Genomic DNA, 20,198 nt, shown 5'->3' with positions numbered 1-20,198 from the left:
CTTATCCTACTGAGACATACCATGTTGCAGTGAGGTTATATGAACTGGCACCCAAGTCGTTTCTCAGGATACAGGACAGGGTCTGTACATAGTCCACAAAGCAAGTGAGGTTTTCACAACATGTAGCTGTAGGTTTGGAAAGAGAAAACACAATATCAGCTGCCGTGATGAAGCAAGCAGAACTTTATATCAACATACAGTCCTCAGGGCTCCCACTAAATCTGAAGGGAACAGACCACTCTGTGCCAGCCCCCCAAAAAAGTCTCCAGCTTTGGAGCACAAGATGTGTTTCATCTCTACAGGGAGGCAAGTCATTGACAGCAAGATAAGCTTCAAACAAAAATCTATTAAAATGCTGTGGCAGCAAATGGCATACCAAAATACCAGGAAGTGCCCAAATTGTGACTAAACTTTCAAACTTCTGTCCCCACTTATACAGTCACCATAGCAGAGTCACATATTATTTCTGCAGGAGTCCTAGCTTATGTAGCACAAGAGGCATGGTTACCCAATCAGAAACAGTAGCATATTCAAACATTTTAATGATACCACTTCCTAAACTGAGTACTGTTCTTTGCTAGCCTAGTTTTTGTTTTATGACGTCTACGTGGCACTCTGCACATTTAAAAAAAAACGGTGTTTTAGTAATTCTTTCTTTACCATTCTCTCTGTTTACTATTTTCTACAGCTTGATAGCTGCAGCATCAATATGATCAAAATGAAAGTATTGATTTCATGTCTGGCTCCAGAGGCTCAGAATATGCTTTCCATGGAATTTTGGCAAAAAGTATTTGAAATTTGTAGTTACTATAATTTCCATAAATCATTCTGGTACTAAAGTGGTAGGCACAATTTATTAATCACTTAAACTGAAAGACTTCTAAAGAGAACTTGAAAGGCAATTGTAGAATTTATGCTGGTCATTAAGAAAATTAGCTAATTTGAAAGCGGTCACAAGGCAGCATTTATGCTCTTCTAATTGTTCTGCAAGAGCTCTGCTCAGGTATCAGTATCTGATATGTGCTGTAGAAAAGCACTGTTGTTCTATGCATAACGCACTTAAGTTATCTCACTGGATTTCAAGTAGAGAAGACAGTAGTACAGTGAGAAATGTCTGCATTGGCGAGTCCTCTCCTGACAGCATCTTGGGCTGACAAGAGCCACCGCTACTACACTAGGAATAGCTGAGTGAGGAAAGGCCTGTAGGAGATGCAGCATGCCATGCTGGTGCAAGCCATGCCTACTACAGTGACTATTTGTCTCTTATGTGTACAGTATCATGCCTTTTGATGGGAATAAAATTGTCATCATCTAGGGGAAGATCTCAAGGTTGTTACATCCATGCTTAAATCAAGCATGGGTCCCCCCTTACTGTCAGGACTGCCCCCAGCCTGATGGGAACATGTTACTTCATAACCATCAGGTACCCAAAACCTCTGATGCTAACTATGTTGTGAGTTCACCTCCCACTGTCATTCTGTTGCTTGCCTGGTTAGAGAAGCTGCACTCCCTGCTTCCTACCTTCCCTTTGTTGAACACGCTTTGTGTTCAGAAGAGTTGTTTGCATAAGATGAAAGCAGGCCTACGTGATATGCTCAACAACCACAATGCCTGATTTTACAGTTAAAGAGAATGCTGTATGCAGAGAACAATCAACATGGAACACAAGCAATGTGTGCATTGATACACCAGAAACATATGTTCCATCCTCCAGATAAAATGACACTCCTCACAGACAAGTTGCCTCTGCGTTTACAGTCACAATGCACAGCAGGCACGTCCAGTGGAGGGTGCAGCCTAATTCTAGGTCAGAGTAAGTTCAGAGGAAAACAAAGTCCAACTTTTCCCACTGGCTTCACTCATCACAAAAGTTTCTTCCCAGTCCTGTTGCATCAGAGCACACACTGCTCTCCCTACATGACCCCTGGGCAGCACTCAGATTTGTGTGCAAGACACTGCCTGCCCCCCTCCCCCGCAAAGAGTCAGGATGGCAACAGAAGAAATTTGGGGATGCTTGTGACAGACCAGGCCAAAGGGCATACATATGCTTTATTAAACCATAAGTGATTCAAATTATGTGGTTGTCACTTGGTTTCATTTTGACTTTTTCATTTCACACTGACTTAAGAATTTTGTTCTAAAAATTTCATTAAGTTTTAACTCTCCATTTTGAGCCCTCAGTAGGCTCTTCTGAGGGCCCTAGTACAAGCACTGTTTGTTCCAGAATCTTGAACAACATACTTTTTCTCCCTTAGCCTAAATTTACTCTCCTACAAAAATGGGGTTATAAAACACTTGCTTTCCTTTAGAGAGGGCAGCAAGTACTAATAAGCATTGCTAATTAGCATTCTTCTATGCTATTATGTTAATCAGTCAAATGGACTACTATTCCTAGGTAGCTGGTAAGCTGCAAGCATATCTTTGGGCAAGAATCTGTTAACAAAATTAAGAAGAGGACAGCTTTTTAGTGGGAAGGGAATAATTAAGTGTCCTAAACCCAGTTAGATCTAGGACGAATTGTTCATCCTTGGCAGCTTCAGAAACAAACAAACCAAATCTTTTTAAGAGTAAGACCTAGTTTGGTCCAAACTGAAATTAGTACAGGATAATTCCCTGGCTTGTGTTACACAGAATTTAGACCAGACATCACAATGGCCCTGTATGGCAGGGAAGATATAACTGAATTAATTTTTTCTGCTAATTTAGGTTTGGAGCAGGTCCAATGCTCTGCCTAGAAGCAGCATGTAAATGCTAAACTTGCACCTGTTCCCTGCAGACAGTTGTTGCTGCCTTTTTCTGTCCAGCTGACCTGTTCAGAAAGTCAGCTCTGAGTCAGCTGAAGCTTGCACAGTGGGTAGGAACCAGCAAGAAAGGGGGAGTGACTGCACAGTGCAGCCCTGAGAAAAGGGGCTCAGACTAGGAGAGGTTCACTCCACTGTCCCTGGCTGGCCGGCCAACAGCAGCCATAAACCCTGGGGATATGCTGGTCTTGGCCACCAGAACTATTTCTCGTTAAGGAAGGTTTTTGGTGTTTTTTTTTTTTTTTGGGGGGGGGGGGGGGAATCCCACTCTAATGTCAACAGGAGACATTTCAATGCAAGGCAGGCACTACCTCTGCACTCTCCCCACTGGTGCTGCTCCCTGGAGTGGTATGCAATCTGGTTGAGCTCTGCCCAGATGTGCACCTTCTTGTGTCTGTCCTCCACTGCCCATGGAGCCTCTTCCATAACTCATTATCCCATGGAACCCTCTCCCCGGTACCCTATCTTGTGCTTGCTGTCCCATGACAACCTTGTGCCATGCACATCTCAGCAGAGCCTGCATCAACAGCCACCAAGATAAATCCTGTGGGTGTACAGCCTGGAAGAGATATCTGGGAACTTACTGTACTGGAATAAAAGGAAGAAGGAAATACTCTGGAGCCACAGTTTGTTCCTCATGTTGGTTGTGACTGGATGTCCTGGAAGAAAACACAACCTTAAAAAACCCCGTACAACCGATTAAAAGTTCAGCTCAGCCATCTACTTTATGTTAAAGGTTGAGGTGGAATTAATCTTGCTTTCATTTAAAAGTCTAAAAGTAAAGTGCCTAAATTAGGCAAGTCATCTCAGCTCTCCTGTATGTATCTACTCCATGGGCTAAGGGGAGATGACCAACCAACAGCCCTGCCAGCTGACCATAAACCAGGTCAGTGAAATCTCTTCTCCTTGCCAGCAGCATGTGCAGAGAGAAAGCAGCAAAGTGACTACAGCCTCAGTCTATCCATGCAACAGGAAGGCACTTGGGTTAAGTGCTAGCCCATTTTTTCTTCATTGGTTTCCTGCAACTAGAAATGGCTTGCAACTAGGAGAAGTGACATTGCTGTGACTTAAACATCTGTACAGTGAATTAGTCAAGTAGAGTCTGAATGTCACTGTGGGTCTGTATGAGCAAGGCTTGTGAGAAATTGATTTGGCCTATCCATGGTTAAATAAGCATGGAATATCTAGTTAAGGGACTCCAGGAAGGCACACCAGACAAAAACCCCAACAGCCTCCCATGTGGCACAGAAGAGAATGATGGACAGCACTCACTTCAGGGGAAGGCTATCCTGATGCAGTTTGGTGAAGAGAACCTACAGGAAAGTCTTTAGAGAAGAGGACAGAAGATGTTTACAACACACAGATGACTTAAAGTGAGCTCCCTGCAAAGTATTGGCTGTTGATACCCAGTACATATTTCGGCACTGTTTTCTCAAGCTATTCTGAAATGGGCTAGGCTTCCTGGGGACAAGACTTTGGAAAAGCAACCTGTATTATTTTTGGGATATACTTCTGTTGGCAGCAAGTTGCAAGGATGCACAGACAGCAGGGAAGGCCCACATGCTGTGCCACAGAGCAGCAACATTGTCAGTGACTGGACACAAGGAGCATCTCTGCAGAGCCCTACAGCTCTGCAAAACCTCCTGCACTAGATTGCACAGAGGCACCTGTGAAAGTGGTATAGGTGAAGACTGGGCAGCAAGCTGTAGCCACCAAAAGATACCCAGTGCTCCTGGCAAGGCCTGGTGCAGGTCACAGAATCATAGAATGGTTTGGGTTGGAAGGAACCTTTAAAGGTCATCCAGTCCAACTCCCCTGCAATAAGCAGGAAGCAGGGACATCTTCAACTAGATCAGGTTGAGCAACCTCCAGGGATGGGGCATCTACCACCTCTCTGGGCAACCTGTGCCAGTGTTTCACCACCCTCAGCGTAAAAAAAAAATCTCACCACCCTCATAGTAAAAAGTTTCTTCCTTATATCAGTCTGAATCTACCCTCTCAGTTTAAAACCATTACCCCTTGTCCTGTCGCAACAGGCCCTACTAAAAAGTCTGTCCCCATCTTTCTTATAAGCCCCCTTTAAGTATTGAAAGGCTGCAATAAGATCTCCCCAGAGCCTTCTCTTCTCCAGACTGAACAACCCAACTCTCTCAGCCTTTCCTCATAGGAGAGGTGTCCCATCCCTCTGATAGTTTTCATGGCCCTCCTCTGGACCTGCTCCAACAGGTCCACATCCTTCCTGTGCTGAGGACTCCAGAGCTGGACACAGTACTGCAGGCGGGGTCTCACCAGAGCAGAGTAGAGGGGCAGAATCACCTCCCTCGACCTGCTGGCCATGCTTCTTTTGATGCAGCCCAGGATATGGTTGGCTTTCTGGGCTGTGAGCTCATGTTGTTGGCTCATGTCCAGCTTTTCATCCACCAGTACCCCCAAGTCCTTCTTGGCAGGGCTGCTCTCAACCCCTTCATCCCCCAGTCTGTATTGATACTGGGGGCTGCCCTAACCCAGGTGCAGGACCCAGGTCCTGGAGTGCCTGTGCCTCCCCCACCAGCAGCAGCAAACACCCATACAGTCACTCAGCAGAGAATGCCAGTGAGGCCTCTCCCACTTGGGGAACATTTGTGGTGTTTAAAAATTTCCCAGGTTTACTCAAATAATGAAAGCAAATTAAATTTAGCAGCCACCAAAAAGCCCCTGCAGCCCCACGTGAGCTCAGAGACTTGCTCTCAAGGCACCACAGTGTCCAGATGAGATCAGCAAAGCTCACTCAGGAGGTGCCACAAACACTTCATGGCTGCAGCACCTCAGCCCTGCGGTGGGAGCAGCCATGCTGCTGCTGCCCCTCCTTTCCTGCCAAACATACTGTGCAGATGAAGCACATGCTCCAAGTCAGCAACGAGCCCCAGGCACCCTGCTCATCTCTCTCGCCTGTGTGAGTGGCAAGACAGAAACTCTTTCCTCAGCCTCCAGCCCTTCTTTCTGCATCACACATTTCCTTGAGGAAACACCTTTTCTTGACCCCTCTGATCCCAGTTCTCCAAGTTTTCTCTGTATAATAACTATTGTCATTACCACTACTTCTGGTGGTGCAGACCCTGATTGCTAAGACACAGCCCACTATCTAACCCCACCTTGTGCTCCCACTTGTCATTCCACTGCTCTTCAAATTCTCATTCCTTTGAGGAAAGCACCCCGTTATCCTGCCATCTGAAACCTGCTCATCTGACTTCATGCTAAGACTGGCTGCACCATGAAAACAGACACCCTCAAGATGGTCAGTCTCCTGATGCTGATGCAGCATCTGCTTGTGACTCCCTAGCATCGAGGGCCCTGTTCCTTGCAATGCATTTAATAGAAGAGTTGTGCCGAATGAACCAGCCACTGGGGCCTAGAGGCCACAAGCCCTACAGACACGATACATGTGATTGTCCACTGCCTTTTAAAGTCATCCTTCTCCCTGCGAAATACCTAGAACCTATTGTTGCTGGGCTCAGAATATTCAGGGGTCCCCCAGCTTAGGATGCCAACAACCTGCCCAAATGGGCCTGTTCCCACCCTGAAAGAGTGCACAGTCCCCAGGACTGTTGTTGTTCTTCCTCAGGCCTTCGTGACCTCTCACTGACTGTAACCCAGCACATGCTCTAGACTGCAGGACAGACTAGTGCCATCTAGTACTGTGCCTTGCTGCAGAAGCCCATCTCAGCATCACTTTGCTTTGTGACTGTCACACTCCACAGTCTCAGCCACCCTATAAAGGCCAAGAAAGGCAACTTGCTGCCTCTTCTTCAGCAGAGGAAGGAAGGGTTGGGCCCTCAGAGAGCTCTGCAGACCCTCTGCTTGTTTCAGAATCCAACTGGCAGTGCCCCCAATGTTTCACATTCATGATATTTCTGTAGCTCCCTCATTTTACCCCCATTCCTGCCTAAATGGACAGAGCAATGCAAGAGAAGCCTTTGCTACTTTTAGCTACTGGACCATGGTTTCTTTAAAGTGCCTTCCCTATTTTTCTTCCTCTTCTCAGAGAATAGTACCATCAATCCAACAGGACAGGAAGGACTGAACAGGAAAAAGTCAAAGCAACAAGCCCAAGTAGCTCATTGGGAAGATGTCTTATGGAGATATCAGAGGCTGCCATTACACACTGGAGAGAAGTTAACATACAAGGTTGTAATCTAGAAGGAAGCTTCCTGAATAAGAGCACAGTAGCAAAAATAAGACAGAAAAGCAGTAGGATCTGCTAACACAGGTGAAGCAAGGAGATGATACTTCTTCACTTGGGACTCCACTGTCCCATCTCTTACCCTTGCCAGTGCCCACAGATTAGTCCAACACTTGATCTCCTTCACTTCTTACACAGTTCTACCTCAGTGTGGTGGGGAAGGACTCCTACCTCTTAGAGCACCATAGAAAGCGTCAGTGCTATGTGTGTCTGACCTCCTGGCTGTGCTCCAGGTTGCGATGACAGACATGGATGTGTGTGCAGAAGAGCTGTGAAAGATGCAGCTCTGCAGCAGTGTCTCTGATCTTTGATGGCTGGAAGACCTCATAGCTTTACAGAGAGGTATAGCAGCCCCTGTTCTGAAGCTTCCTACAGTCAGGCCCTCTGCAAGCCTCAATCCCAGTCTATGATTAAGACCCCCACCTTTCCTACATCCCCCCATTTGTTACACCCTTCCCATTTGCTGCCATCTGTCAGCACCCTGCTCATGTGATTGTTCACTTGGAAGGAAGAATGGCAGCGGGCAATGAGCAGAGGCAGGAACTTATTCCCTGTCTGGCATTAGAAAAATCCTTTCTACCACCTCAATTTCTCCATTTGAAATGGGGACTCTGAGACAGCTTCATGCATCCTTGAAACCCAGTTACTCAGTTCTTATAAAGTGTCAAGCATTGTACAGCTGCTAAGCACCATTGCTGCAAACTCTGTAATATCCTAGGGAAAAGTGTATGAGAGCACAGTAATAAGTTGATTAACCATTCATATAGATGTGCACATGTAAATGGTGCTACAAGGTTTTAATATACCAGAGAATAGGAAATAGGACCAATACAGATGCAGACATTTACAAAGATTTTTGTTAAGTATCTGGAAATATGGTTCTATAAGCTGCCAAAGATGGATGCAGTCTAAGCTCACAATTTGAAGTGTCTGCAAGAAATGTATGCACTTACAAAACTTCCACAAAAAAAAGCCTAATTAAGAACTCAGTTTAAGTAAAATAAAAACCCCTGGTATTTCCAAGCATGAGAAAATAAATTTCATAGCTACACCCAAGCAAAAAAGAGAGGAAGTCTCTCAGTCCATCAGTTATGTGCAAAACCAAGATTTCTTCTTGAAAAAAAGTTATCAATGTACACTGCCATCTAATCACAAAGTTAAAGCAACAGGGAGGCAGAAGGATCCTCTAGCTGTCCAGTAGACGCCAACAGCAATGACAGCAGGGGCACAAGGGCCACGTCAGCTATAGGAAAGATTTGCAGTGAAGTCAGATATCAAGCAGTAAAAAACCAGCAGCAGGGAAAATTGGTGGAAACATGGACATTACCTTGCCCCATCCTTTCAGCTGTCCATTTCAGCCGTCCAACACTTCCATGGCTGGCCTGGCTAAATCATTACTGCAACTGCAAGAGCTGGAAAGCAGGTGGATCTCATCAGCACTGGTTAAGAGTAAAGCCTACTTGTACACGACCAAGAGCTGTAGTGTATTGGAATACACAGTGATAAATGGCAGTTGACGTCACCACTGTATCAGTATTACTGTGCTGATAGAAGGATGTGGTGAGCAGAGGAGGCAATGAATTCGGGTCTGAACACCCACACAACCTTTATTACTGTATTGCTCTGCTCTCTTACTCTTATGTGAGAAAAAGGTGGGAGAGCAGATGAAAATTCATAAGCCTCAGATCCAAAAGGTCATAGTGGGGCTGGTGGAGTTAGAACTGATGCCTCCCCACTGCAAGGCTCAAGGCATTAAATGGTTAAGCCTAACTATATAGTTCAGTGTGTACCATATCAGAGACAACCAAGTACCACTGTGCTCTGCTTCCACCTGTCCCCAAAACAGCCTCTTGGGACCAGGGCAACAGCACCAATCCTCAGACCACAGGCAGGGAGGTGGTCTGGCTCCTGCACAGGTAGAGGGGCTCACCCCTACCCTGATCTCATGCCTGCAGCTTATGTCTGTGCCTCTGCAGATTGCAAGGCTGACACTGAGGGAGAGTAGGTCAACTCACCTCCGTGTACCTTAAAAGGGGCTGCAAGGAGCCCAATGCACGCTCCTTGTGTCCTTGGGCAAGAGGGAAAGGAGCAGCACTATGGAGGGGACTTTCCACACACAGTGTAGTGTGGTGGTAGGACAGTAAACAACAAGGAACTCAAATAACCCAAGGAGACTGCAGCAGTGAAGCGGACACAAAGCAGCTGGGAACAGGGCAAGCAGGCTCCCTGTTCAGCCCCAAGACCTGCTGAGCTACAGAAGTAAGAGGAAGAGGGACACTTGCTGTGGTAGGAAGACTAATGGGCTGTCTTCAGGAAGGATGCAGGATGGTTTCATACCTCCTCAGAGCCCACTGCCCCTACTGCACAGTGAGAGGAGATGCAAAAACTTGATGTAGCACAGCACAAACCGGCCAGGCAGCCTGCAGCAGCAGTGGCACAGCCAGTAGGGGCCAGCTCTTACTCAGACCTCAGGGCTCCTCAGGTAGCTATAAGGGAAATTACAGATATGGGGGAGTCATGGCTGGTCAGTCTAAGTACAATACATCCTTGTAGTAGTTAAGAACAAAATAAATCCCATCCCCCATGTAGGCAAGGACACAGCAATCACAGGCCATAGAGGGCATAAGATTGTCAGAAGATGCTCAAGACAGAAGATCCCAGCTCCATATTCAGCAGTAGCAGCCATCTCTCATGTACTGATAAGATATTTGAAAAATAATCAGGAACTTACTGCTTCCAGCATACATAACAACTGTTTGAAAGGGAGAAATCCAGACTTAAAAGGCTGCTGATCCCAGTCTAGAGCAATGAATACACAGCCATGGAAAACCTGCTGATAACAGCGCAAAGAGAGCAGCTCCGATTTCTATGCTGATATATAGGCAGGAACAAGGTGAGGTGTCACTATGTCAGGGGATGTTCCCAGGAGATTGTAAGAACATTAACAACATGCCAGAGTTTTTATAAAAGGAAGTAGGGTATTCTGGGCCATAAAGGAGGCCAGCAGGTCTAAACCAAAAATATTAGAAAAGCTAACATGGATTCAGTTAATATACAACAAAAGGATAATAATACAGAATAATTGCAGCCTAAGCAGTTATACAGAAAATATTAGCACAAGTGATTTTTCATCTTTAATGAGTTAAGTTTGAGAAAAAAACAGGCAGTGAGGTGCAATATGCTTAAATTTATTAAGCAGTTGGTCTTGGAGTACTACCAGAACTCTTGTTTTAAAAGTTAGCTCTGTAATATCAGATGCATATTATTGCATGTTTTAAAACTAGCATGGCTTGTGCCTGCCAGACCATCACTCTTTGGACTGATCACACATACTGCCCCTTCCCTCCTTCCTCTGCACAGATAATGGTGCTAGCATACCTTGGAGAGTCCTGTGTAACCATGGAGCAAAAGCTGCACCACTGTCCTGATCTGCTGTCCTCACAAGAGGAAGCTATTACTAACTGCCTGGGAAATGTCTAGCTTAGCTGCTCAGCCTAATTGACCCTGTGCTATCCCACACTGCACCCAACAGTGACAATCTCCACAGGCAGCATCAGCTGAGACAGGTCTTTTCTAGAAGCTTGGGCCTGACACCACACCTGTAAGTGATCTACAAAGCGTGCGGAAGGAAGAGCTGGTCTCTCTTACAGAGATTCTGCTCCAAACACAATGAGGAACAGCTGTTGGGCTATGGAGCTGTACACGCATGGAGAAGATCCTGTTACAACAGTGCATGACCAGCACATGACCAGCCCAGTTACCAGCAACTACCTGGCAAGCATGGTCAAGAGCTACCTGCCCTGGCCCAAATAGTCCAAAACATCTGTTTTTCCCAGGGTGAGTCAGGGACATAGAGACAAGGAAAGAGAGGTAGGACTGAAGGTAAGTAATGAGCCCTAGGAGAAGGCAGCAGTGGCAGTTGGAACTTCCTTTTCCGAGATAGTTAATTTTAATTTAAGAAAGTTTATCCTTCACTGACTGCCAGAATTCAGATGTGTACAGTTTCCCTTCTCTGATGCTCGCTGCTGGTGAAGCATAAAGACAAGAGAAGCATTAAGGGCCTGCCAGAAGGCTGGAGTAGCTCATCATGCATGGATGTGTTGAAACTTAATGATTGATTCTCTTCTGTCATCTAGCACTGTGCCTATACCTGTGTGCACGTGCAAGTACACACATGTGCACATGTGAAACTGCGCAAGTGCTGCAATGTGAAGAGCAACAAGTAGTCTTGCCCCTGCAGAGCAAACGCTTAACATATGCCTAGCTCTTCAGTCCTGAGAAGCCCGGCACAGTGTGACCCACCAGATCTCTCTCAGTGACTGAGAGGAACTATATCTACTATATCCAGCCTGGGAAGAGCCACAATGTAGAACACATGCAGGATCTCTAGGAGCCCTGATACCTGTTGCCACCTGGAGCACAGTACATAGATACACCTCCTGCATGGAACAAAGCAAGTCAGCAGGCTCAGTGTGCAGTGACCATCTCCAAGGGCACACAGCTCTAGAGCTACTCTGTGCTGTGTGGGTACTGACTCCTCTACACCTGAGGTTCCATGATACTTCAGGGCAGCTCAATCCAGCCCCCAAGGTAAAGCACTTGGAGACCTGAAGCAGTTCAATTGCCATGAATTTATATTGATTTGAGATAAGAGGCAACTACTTTCATCCAGCTGTAATCTCAGCCCAGCCTGCAGCAGCAATACTCACCAAGAAGCAAGTGTGAAGGGCATACCAGGGAAGGCTTGGTAGATTCTGCTAAAGTTATTAATGACCCAAAAGCATTTTGCCATGACTGGAAGAAGGGCAACATCTGTATGTATTTGTCAACAAGAATAAATACACACAGAGGAAATAACAATCAGAGCTGACAATTCCTTTCTCTAGAAGAGAGAGAATTAGTGACACTTGCAGTTATCAAGTTCATGATATGGAGGAAAAAGTCCCCCACAAACAGTACTACCTCTGTATTTTCTTCCTGTCACAACAGAATTAAAACAATATCCTCAGCATTGTCAAAGATAGAGACCTGGTATAACTCTAGGGTCAAAGGCACCTTTACTGGCTGGTGACATTTAGGAGGAAGATAATCATACATTACGATAAGTAATGAGTAAAAAACGGCAGGAGAACAGCTGAGACATGAGTAACAGTGATCTACTGGAAGGGAAAGCAATAGAAGAAACCACCTCAAAGCTCAGGAAATGGGGTAAAATATGAATGAGCCTGGCAGAAAGCGGAGGTGTTAGTCAGCAAAGCAGCAGGTTGAAAAACAACAAAGCCCCCCAGCTGGCAGCCTGTGAGCTGACACAGGATGCTGCACAGAGGAGGGAGTGCATTGCTTTCAGTCTGGGGAATGCTAAGTGCCATCTACAGAGACCCCAGCACCCTATCCTCCTGCCTCCCTTTTGCCATTGCCAGTTGTCTCCTTGTAGCCACCAACATTGAGCTCAGCCTCTTGTTTTCCCCAATACACATCAAGTCCGAACCCATTCTGCATGAAGGCTGTAGTAGGACATCACTTTGGCTCCCGCCAGAGGAAAAGGGCTTACCTTCAGAGCTGTGACTACGTGCGTCTTGCTCACACAGAGAGGATCGCACAGAGGCTCTTATCGTCTCTTAGGAAATCACCAGACACATGCTGGTAAACAGAAACAGGAATGACTGTGCCTGTGAACTCACCCTGACCATCTGGAACAGAAACCTACAACTCCGCTCAGGCTCAAACCCACCACCCTCATCTGCACCACGCAAAAACGTGCCTAGAGCATCTCCCCAGATGCCTCACTACACTGTATACATTCAGCCCACAGGAAAGCATGCTCTCCCCAAGACAGCCTCCACACCATCAACCTCTGAGAGCCTAGACCCCTTTGGATAGCCCACAGGCAGTACTCTCCCTCCATATATTTGTCAGAGCCCTGCACCACAGCTGGGTTCCTGCAGCTTCACAAACTAAGCATCAGCCTTTTCTTGTCTGTTCAGCTGATGTGTCCAATCCTCTCCACCCTCCCCTATCACAGCCATTCTTAGACTGATCCCAGATCAAACCTTCTGTGTTTGTGCTCCCAAAGAGCACTGACTCTGCACGAGGTCAGCAAGTCTGTCACACATTCCCACAGTGCTCACCTGTCAGCAGTGCTGGCAGAACTCACTGCTCCTTTCATACAAGTTAGCAGAAACTGACCCATTTAGAGCCAACATCCATCAGCTTGTCCCCAGATCTCTGCTTACGGGGATACACCAAGACCAGAACTCTGCTGCCGGCATACAGCTATTTATGGCAAGAACCTCACCTGAACCTCTTGGATCTCTGTTTTACCACAGCTGTCAAAAATCAGCATGGCCCACCCATGCTGCCCTTACAGCAGGCCTTCCACACCTGAGGCTGGGTACAGCAATTGAGTGTGCCTTGGACAGCTTCTGGCATCTCTAACAGCTATTTTCAACATCTGACTGTGGAAGCACTTTCAAAGCAAAAGCTAATGGCTCACATGGCATGCTGCCTCCACGTGGCAAGCAGTGAGTTGCAGGAGATGATTGCATGGCAGACCACAGACTCCATTGCTGGCTCCATCCCAAACCCACAGAACATGCAGTCCTAACATAATTAGTGGCTTCTCATGTCACTGGCAGGGACGTACTGTGTCTTTAGGAGAAAAGGCAGGATGAGGGTGCAGGATTGACAAACAGGCAGAGTTATGAGAAGCACCTTGCAATATGTTGGGGCATATTAACAACATTGGAGATAAACAGGATTTTCACAGAAACAGATTGCTCCAAAGTAACTAATGTTTCCGAAAATTCAAAATACATTTCTGCATAGAGAAGCCACAAGGCTTATGAGACTTTCTTGGGGCAGTTCAAGTTTTCTGAAGCTGTGGCTTTGCTATGATGCTGGTAGGAGTTCATTGTAAGGTGGCAGAAGGCAGGAGCTTGTTTTATTTGAGGCTAAAAAGGCCAAAACATGGGGTTATTGGCTCCACTGGAGCTCAGGGACCAATGCGATGAAACTGTGTCACATCAGTGTGTCTGCAGCCAAATCAGCACTGGTAAATATTTGCAGTGCTCAGCAAGAAGAGAAGGAGTATGAAGGTTGTTCCTACAAAATGTAGGGGCCGGGGGATTCCATACTCCACAGTGGCTTTGGTTGTGGTGTGAGGCTCTTGCTTGAACAAGGAAGCTGCTTGGGTCCCCTGGTTGCTGTTCTGGGACCAGCTCTGCATAGCCTAGTTTCCACACTCCTTACCCTGCCGCTGTGCATGTGCAGAAGTTGGAAAGTGATGTGCTAGGAGCAGCAAGAAGCTGAAACAATGGCAGGTAACATGCAAAATAGAGACAATATGGACAGCAGTTGAATGTATTGGTCCTTCACACTGGGGAGCACAGCTGGAGGTTTTTAAGACAAGTTATAGGAACAGCAAAGGTGGCCTGACCAGAAGTGGGAAGAATTCCTGATGCTTCCAGATGACAGTGTCTGTTGCAGGGGCCCAGCACAGCTCAGAATGAGGCCATGGAATAGGTAGCACACGCTAAACTATGTGTCCTAATTCCTGCCCTTGTGGAGGAAACAAGGCACTTTATGGCTCTGTTGCCTCCCTCATGTTGTGGAGGAGCATACTATGTTCTTCTGGAGCCTCTCAGCTAGGCAGTGGGGCAGCAGACCACCCAGCAATGAACTGCCCTGCATAACCCTCAAGCCCAGAGCCTGTCAGACACATGCACTGGTTAGTGAACTCAGCACAGCATGAGCCTGCCAGGGCCAGCTCCTTGAGACCTCTGCTGGCTGCTCAGCAAGGGCCAAGAGTTCTAACTTCAGGGCCAACCACGGCCAGTGCAGACCTGGTTCTCACAGCAACTCTCTAGAGCATCAAGACAAGAACTGGGGACTGGTTACAACCCTGAGCGAGGTGTGGAAATTCTACCCCCAGAAGGCAGTCCAGTGCTTTCTCATCCTGTTACAATTCTTGTTGCTGTGTGAGTGACTCAATGCAAGTGAAACCGGCAGTGGCTGAGCTGGGGAGAAGCAGCCAACCTCAAACTCTTCAGCTTATGGCAAATTCCCCCATGTCTAAGAGCTGGGGAAACAGCAGCAAGTAGGAAAGTCCCAGTGATATGTTAGTCACTGACTCCATAACCTTCAGGCAGAGGACAAACACCGCAGTGCTGTGAATACCCTGCTCTTATACAATGGAGCACGGACAGGACCATGGAAGCGGCTGATCCATCACTGAACTGGGACAGGAGCTCCTTAGGACGCCTGCCACGCTCCATGGACCGGGGCAGGTCTAGCGCAGTCATCCCTCTATCAAAGACAGGCTGCAGGTCACAGGCTGGTACTATACCAACTCTTGCCATTACAATTGTCTCTCTGCATTCAGAACACAGAATTTTAGGTCTCCTGCACAGGTGGTCAGAGTTTTATAGAAAGTATTCTGGCTAAGAGCAAAAAAAGAAGAAAACAGCTGCTCCTCCCCCCTACGCAGCTAAATGTGCCACAGCGGTCAGTTCTGCACCCTGTTCATCTAGGGCTGCAGCCAGTTTTTCTTCTCTTTCATCTTGCAGTCTTGCTGGAGGGGTAGAAGGTGGCTGTATGGAAATTTCCATGTTGTAGAAAGCCACAGAAAGGACAGGATGGAAGCAGGACAGCACAAGGGACAAACAGAGCAAAGCACCTTTGGCCAGAGTACAGCACAGATGTAAAGTTCCTTTCAACATTGCTTTCTCAGCTTGTCAAAGGAGTGAGAATAGACAGGACTTAGCAGTGCTGCTGATGGCTTTTATTAGGTACTCTGGGAAAACACACCAAGGTATGGCAATTTAGTAAGCTTTAACTTCGGTTAAGTGTGTTAGTGAGGTACCTGGAAAGTGCCCTCCTCCTCACTCGGCTGGTTTTTTTCCTTCGCTTTGGAGCAATCTGCTTTGAGAGACAATAGTCCTGCAGCTGAAAACCAGACCGGTTCATTGGTCTCATTGCTCTGATTGTCAGCAAGTTCATGCTGAGCTGTTGCTTGGCTTCCGTCCTCGTCACCACAGTTCAGACAGAGGGGCCTTGAGGGCTGTGTGCCATGGCTGCAACATCTGATGAAAAGCTGACGAAATGACATGGCTGCCTCAGTCATAGCAGCATGGTGAAAAAACCTAAAATTCTGGGTAATGCGTAATCATGATACATCACCATGTGGGAGCCTGGGGCGGACCTTGTACTCAGCAATCTGCAGAGCGGGGGAAATGATCTGTGTGTGTGTGCCTGTGCATTGCACAAGCACAGTTCCCCTGAGAATTAGTCAAAAACACCTATTCTTTGTAAAAGCAACTCTATGCAAAATTACACACTTTGGAAGCACCGCTGTCAGAGCTAGAATACAAACTGCACAAATCATGCTCCCTAAGGTGTTTTCTATAGAAAAGACATGGCTAGGAGAAAGCAAACTGTCCCTTCAGTCTCTGTTTACTAAGGAGTTTTGTCACATAATTCCACAGTCAGAGGTAAACATTAGGGAGCTGGGTTTTGGAAGTCACAACCCCCTCATTTGGTTCTCTCACCCCTTGCTCCTTTGGCCATCTCACTGCCAGAATGCAACACCTAAAAGAACTTGTTTTCTTAGACAAATTTTGTAGCTCGTAATGGATAAGCACTTGGACATCCTTGCACCCTGCCTGAACAATGCAGGGTCCCAAAGCAAGATGCAGAGATGTTATTTAAAGAGCTGACCCCTCCCTCACCCTAAATTAACTTGTCCCTACCCCCAAGAACTTGACCCCACATCCTCAAGCTCCTGCTCCATACTAGTCTCACCCTCGTCTTGTGGCTATTGTTAGTTTTCCACAGGCAATGACAAACCTTGTGATAGGAATTTGCCAACAGCTGTTCTGTACAGGTGCATATTTCCAAGGAGCTAACACTGTTCAGAAAGAAGAGAAAGAAAAAAAAGGCAAGGCTGTGGCATTCTCTGCAAGGGAAAAGCAGTGTATCAGAACTAGCTTCTGAACTGGGAATACACCTGCTTTTCTCAGGAACCCATTTCACTCATGGTAAGTCAGGTTGCTAATACTTGGTAGGCAGCCAGGTGAGAAAGATGTAGAGGTGGAGTGATTGTGAGCAAGTAATAAATAGCATTATAACTAGGCTAAAACTTGGCACAAGCCTCCACTTGCACTGCAGTCTTACAAAACAAACTGAAAAACACTGAAGATACACTTACTACAATCAGTAATTCTCTGTCCTGGCAGGAGCCCTCCAGCTTGGAGGGTCCCAGCCTTCAGGAATGAACTTCCTCCCTCGGGAGGGTAAGCTGCCTTTGCAAGCACAGGCTGGTCCACGGGAGGAACAGCTCAGGCGAGTACACCTCACTGGCAGTCCTGGGAGCCAGCCCAGTCAGAACTCCCACACACTCCGGGCAGATCATCATCTTTGGCCAGACGCCTGTCATTTGAAACCTACCGGTGTTTTATAGCCCGGCAATAGCTCCGGGTGGCAAAAGTGGAGGCAGTGGAGGACGGAACATGAACTTAGCTCCCACTGCAGTCATGCACAGTGCCTATCGCAGGGCAGGGTGTGAGCTGGCCAGCCGCTGTTGCGAAGGCTCACAGAATCAAATTAGGCAGGTGATAGATTAAAAAATAAACTTTATTTAAACCAAAATTGTTTAGCAGAAAACTAACAAGAAATGAGGCTCATCAAAATCGTTCAACGCTCCAACAACGTCAGTAAACCACAGGTTCAGGATGATGTACGAGGAATTAATACTGCACAGCCGGCTTTAGAAATGAGGATCCAAAACGTTCAGTCACCCACCTATAAGATGAGGGCTCTCAACCTCGAGGAGTTTTCTTGGGCGGCATCCTGACCCAAGGGGAGAGTACCCGACTGCAGACCCGCTGCTCTGAGGAGGAGGACCCGCTCCCCTTGCCCTCCGGCGGGGCTCCATTTCTACCCTGGTTGAACCTCATCTGTGGTCAGTTCTGATTGGCTGAGGGCCTTGACTTTCTTACCCCTCGCCCCACCTGTATACGTAACAGTAACTACTGGCCCAAAGCGTGTATGTGATGGTCAGCACTTGCCACAGTAAAGGCAAGAAAAGTAAGGACATGAAAAGTAAGGACGCAGCGGTCTTAATGCCCCCAGTCTTTATCAGGGCAGGTGCACCTGCCACAGCCTCCCAGCCAGCCCCGGTGTTTATCGCCAGTTCTGTGTTATGTATGCAAAGGCATAGGAACAGGACTCCCCCTTCTCGAAGAGTTAGCTTGATTTCACCGAAGAAATACTGAAGGGAGAGAAGGGGAAGAATACCCACGCACAGAACGCCATCCAACGGAAATGAGAAGACAGGAAGGCATAGCTATGTAGAAGAAAAAAAGCCAGGGAAAGGCAGAATGAAGCTGGGGCTCAGCAGAGAAGTGCTACAGCAAACAGCTTTCCAATCCTGGCCTGGGCAAACCACTCCTGGCTGCTCCAGCCAAGTGCAAGCCTTCCAGGAGGATTTCACAAAGAGCACAAGGGAGAGTTCAGGAGCAGAAGGGGAAGAAAGCACCGCTGGTGTCCCTGAGCCTCCCTTAACAGCCCTGTGCTATTACAGTAAACAGTGAGTAACCCATTCTGGGTAGCTGCAATAACTAGCTGTGGGGTTTTGCTTAAACTTGACTTCGCTTGGATTTAGGGAAGTGAGTCAGCTTACTCATGAGGCAGATCATGGCCTCTAGGCATCTTCCTGTTCCACCATTTCAGTGTGGGTTTGGTTGATGGGTCCTGGAAAGCCTCTTCACCTGTCTGCCTCACAGCCCTCCCACTTCACGGAATTTCTGCTGATGTTAACTACAGCAGTGACTGCCCTCATGCAAAGAAAGAGTATTTCTGATAGAACCCTCACCTGAGTGAAAATAAAATTCAACCTGATACTTTCAGTAAAAACAAATAAATAACATGGTCATCAGCACCTTAGCTACAAGCAGTAAGATCTTTCACTAACCACCACCACCACCTTAGTGAAAGTGAGCTACAAACCAGTGCCTATACAAATACTATCACATCTAAATACAGACACTTCACTGCAAGTCTCCTTCCAGGGCTTACTTACCCTTTTTTACTGCTGCAAAATTGATGCATAGATACCTCTATTACTTGGCCAACCTGAACTTTGAAGAGAGATTTACAGTACAAAAATCTTACAAAACACGTTAAACCAGTTTCTGTGCTTAGCATTATGGTTTCCTTCCTTATGAATGGCAATGCAAACAGGGTTTTCTAACTGAGAATACACATATATATTTTAATACACACAAAATTACGTAATGGTTCTTAACTATTTTGTGCCACTGCCAGCATACTAGGGTGGAATTTACCATACCAAAACATATGATAATGTCCTAGAAAAGTTCAGAGTCGTGATTAAAACTTTTGGAACAATTATCCAGCAAGAAGTATATGCTGCCTTAAAGCTGCAGGCATAATTCCCATTCTGACTGGACAAGAACAAGAAGCTGAAAAAATGCTCCATCAATTTAGGGAGTCTGACCATAAACTGGATAAACTTTCTGGGAAAACACTGCTTAGAAATGTCTGATTCCATTTACAGCTGTAGAAGTATGAAATAACTCTACTTGCTTCTACAGAACAAGAAACTAATCATCAATAATAGCATTGCTTAAGCCCAAATGACAGTAATCTTTATTTCAGGTCTTGACTGAGCAAGTATAGAAACATATATCCCCTGCTGGCGCTAGGCACACAGGACCTCTCTCCTCCCCTCCCCGCCCAATAAATAAATTATGGAAGCTGTGTGATGCTGTCAGTGCAAGTCAGTCACTTCCCCTCTAACCTGCACCTACATCCCATTTCCAGGTGTGTCAGCACCTTCCACATCACCTTTGTGTGCTTCCCAAGCAACATACAGAGCCAGGATAATAACCACAGGAGCTCTACTAAGAACTTCTACTTTACGCAGCTGCTGCTCACTTTTAGAGAACAATCATGGACAGAGAAACTTTAGCTCTGGCTTGGCCCCCCTGATAGAGTTGTAGCTGCAATTGTTAGGTGCTAAGCCCTGCTGTTACCCAGGGGCCTGCATCACATACCAGTTGCCAGCCCTGCAGCAGGCATGAGTGTTACAACCCACTGAACCCATGTCTGAACTGTAGCAGACCTCACTTCAGGCAAGATTGGAAGAACAAACGACATTT

General features: G+C 46.7%; 1 protein-coding gene across 1 annotated transcript in view; it reads right to left on the bottom strand.

The window, feature by feature from the left end:
• IL21R (interleukin 21 receptor) overlaps positions 1 to 3,440 on the bottom strand; it is a 12,713-nt gene extending 9,273 nt beyond the window's left edge. The window contains exons 1-2 of the mRNA XM_009320508.1: positions 3,386 to 3,440; positions 21 to 126 (exon numbers count right to left, since the gene is read on the bottom strand). Coding sequence (XP_009318783.1) covers positions 21 to 126; positions 3,386 to 3,440 — 161 coding nt within the window. The remainder of the gene's footprint in view (positions 1 to 20; positions 127 to 3,385) is intronic.
• Positions 3,441 to 20,198: the final 16,758 nt, after the last annotated feature.

Source organism: Pygoscelis adeliae, unplaced genomic scaffold (assembly GCF_000699105.1).
Source record: "Pygoscelis adeliae isolate BGI_AS28 unplaced genomic scaffold, ASM69910v1 Scaffold173, whole genome shotgun sequence".
Lineage (NCBI taxonomy): Eukaryota > Metazoa > Chordata > Aves > Sphenisciformes > Spheniscidae > Pygoscelis > Pygoscelis adeliae.
This window is presented reverse-complemented; position numbering and strand designations above follow the sequence as displayed.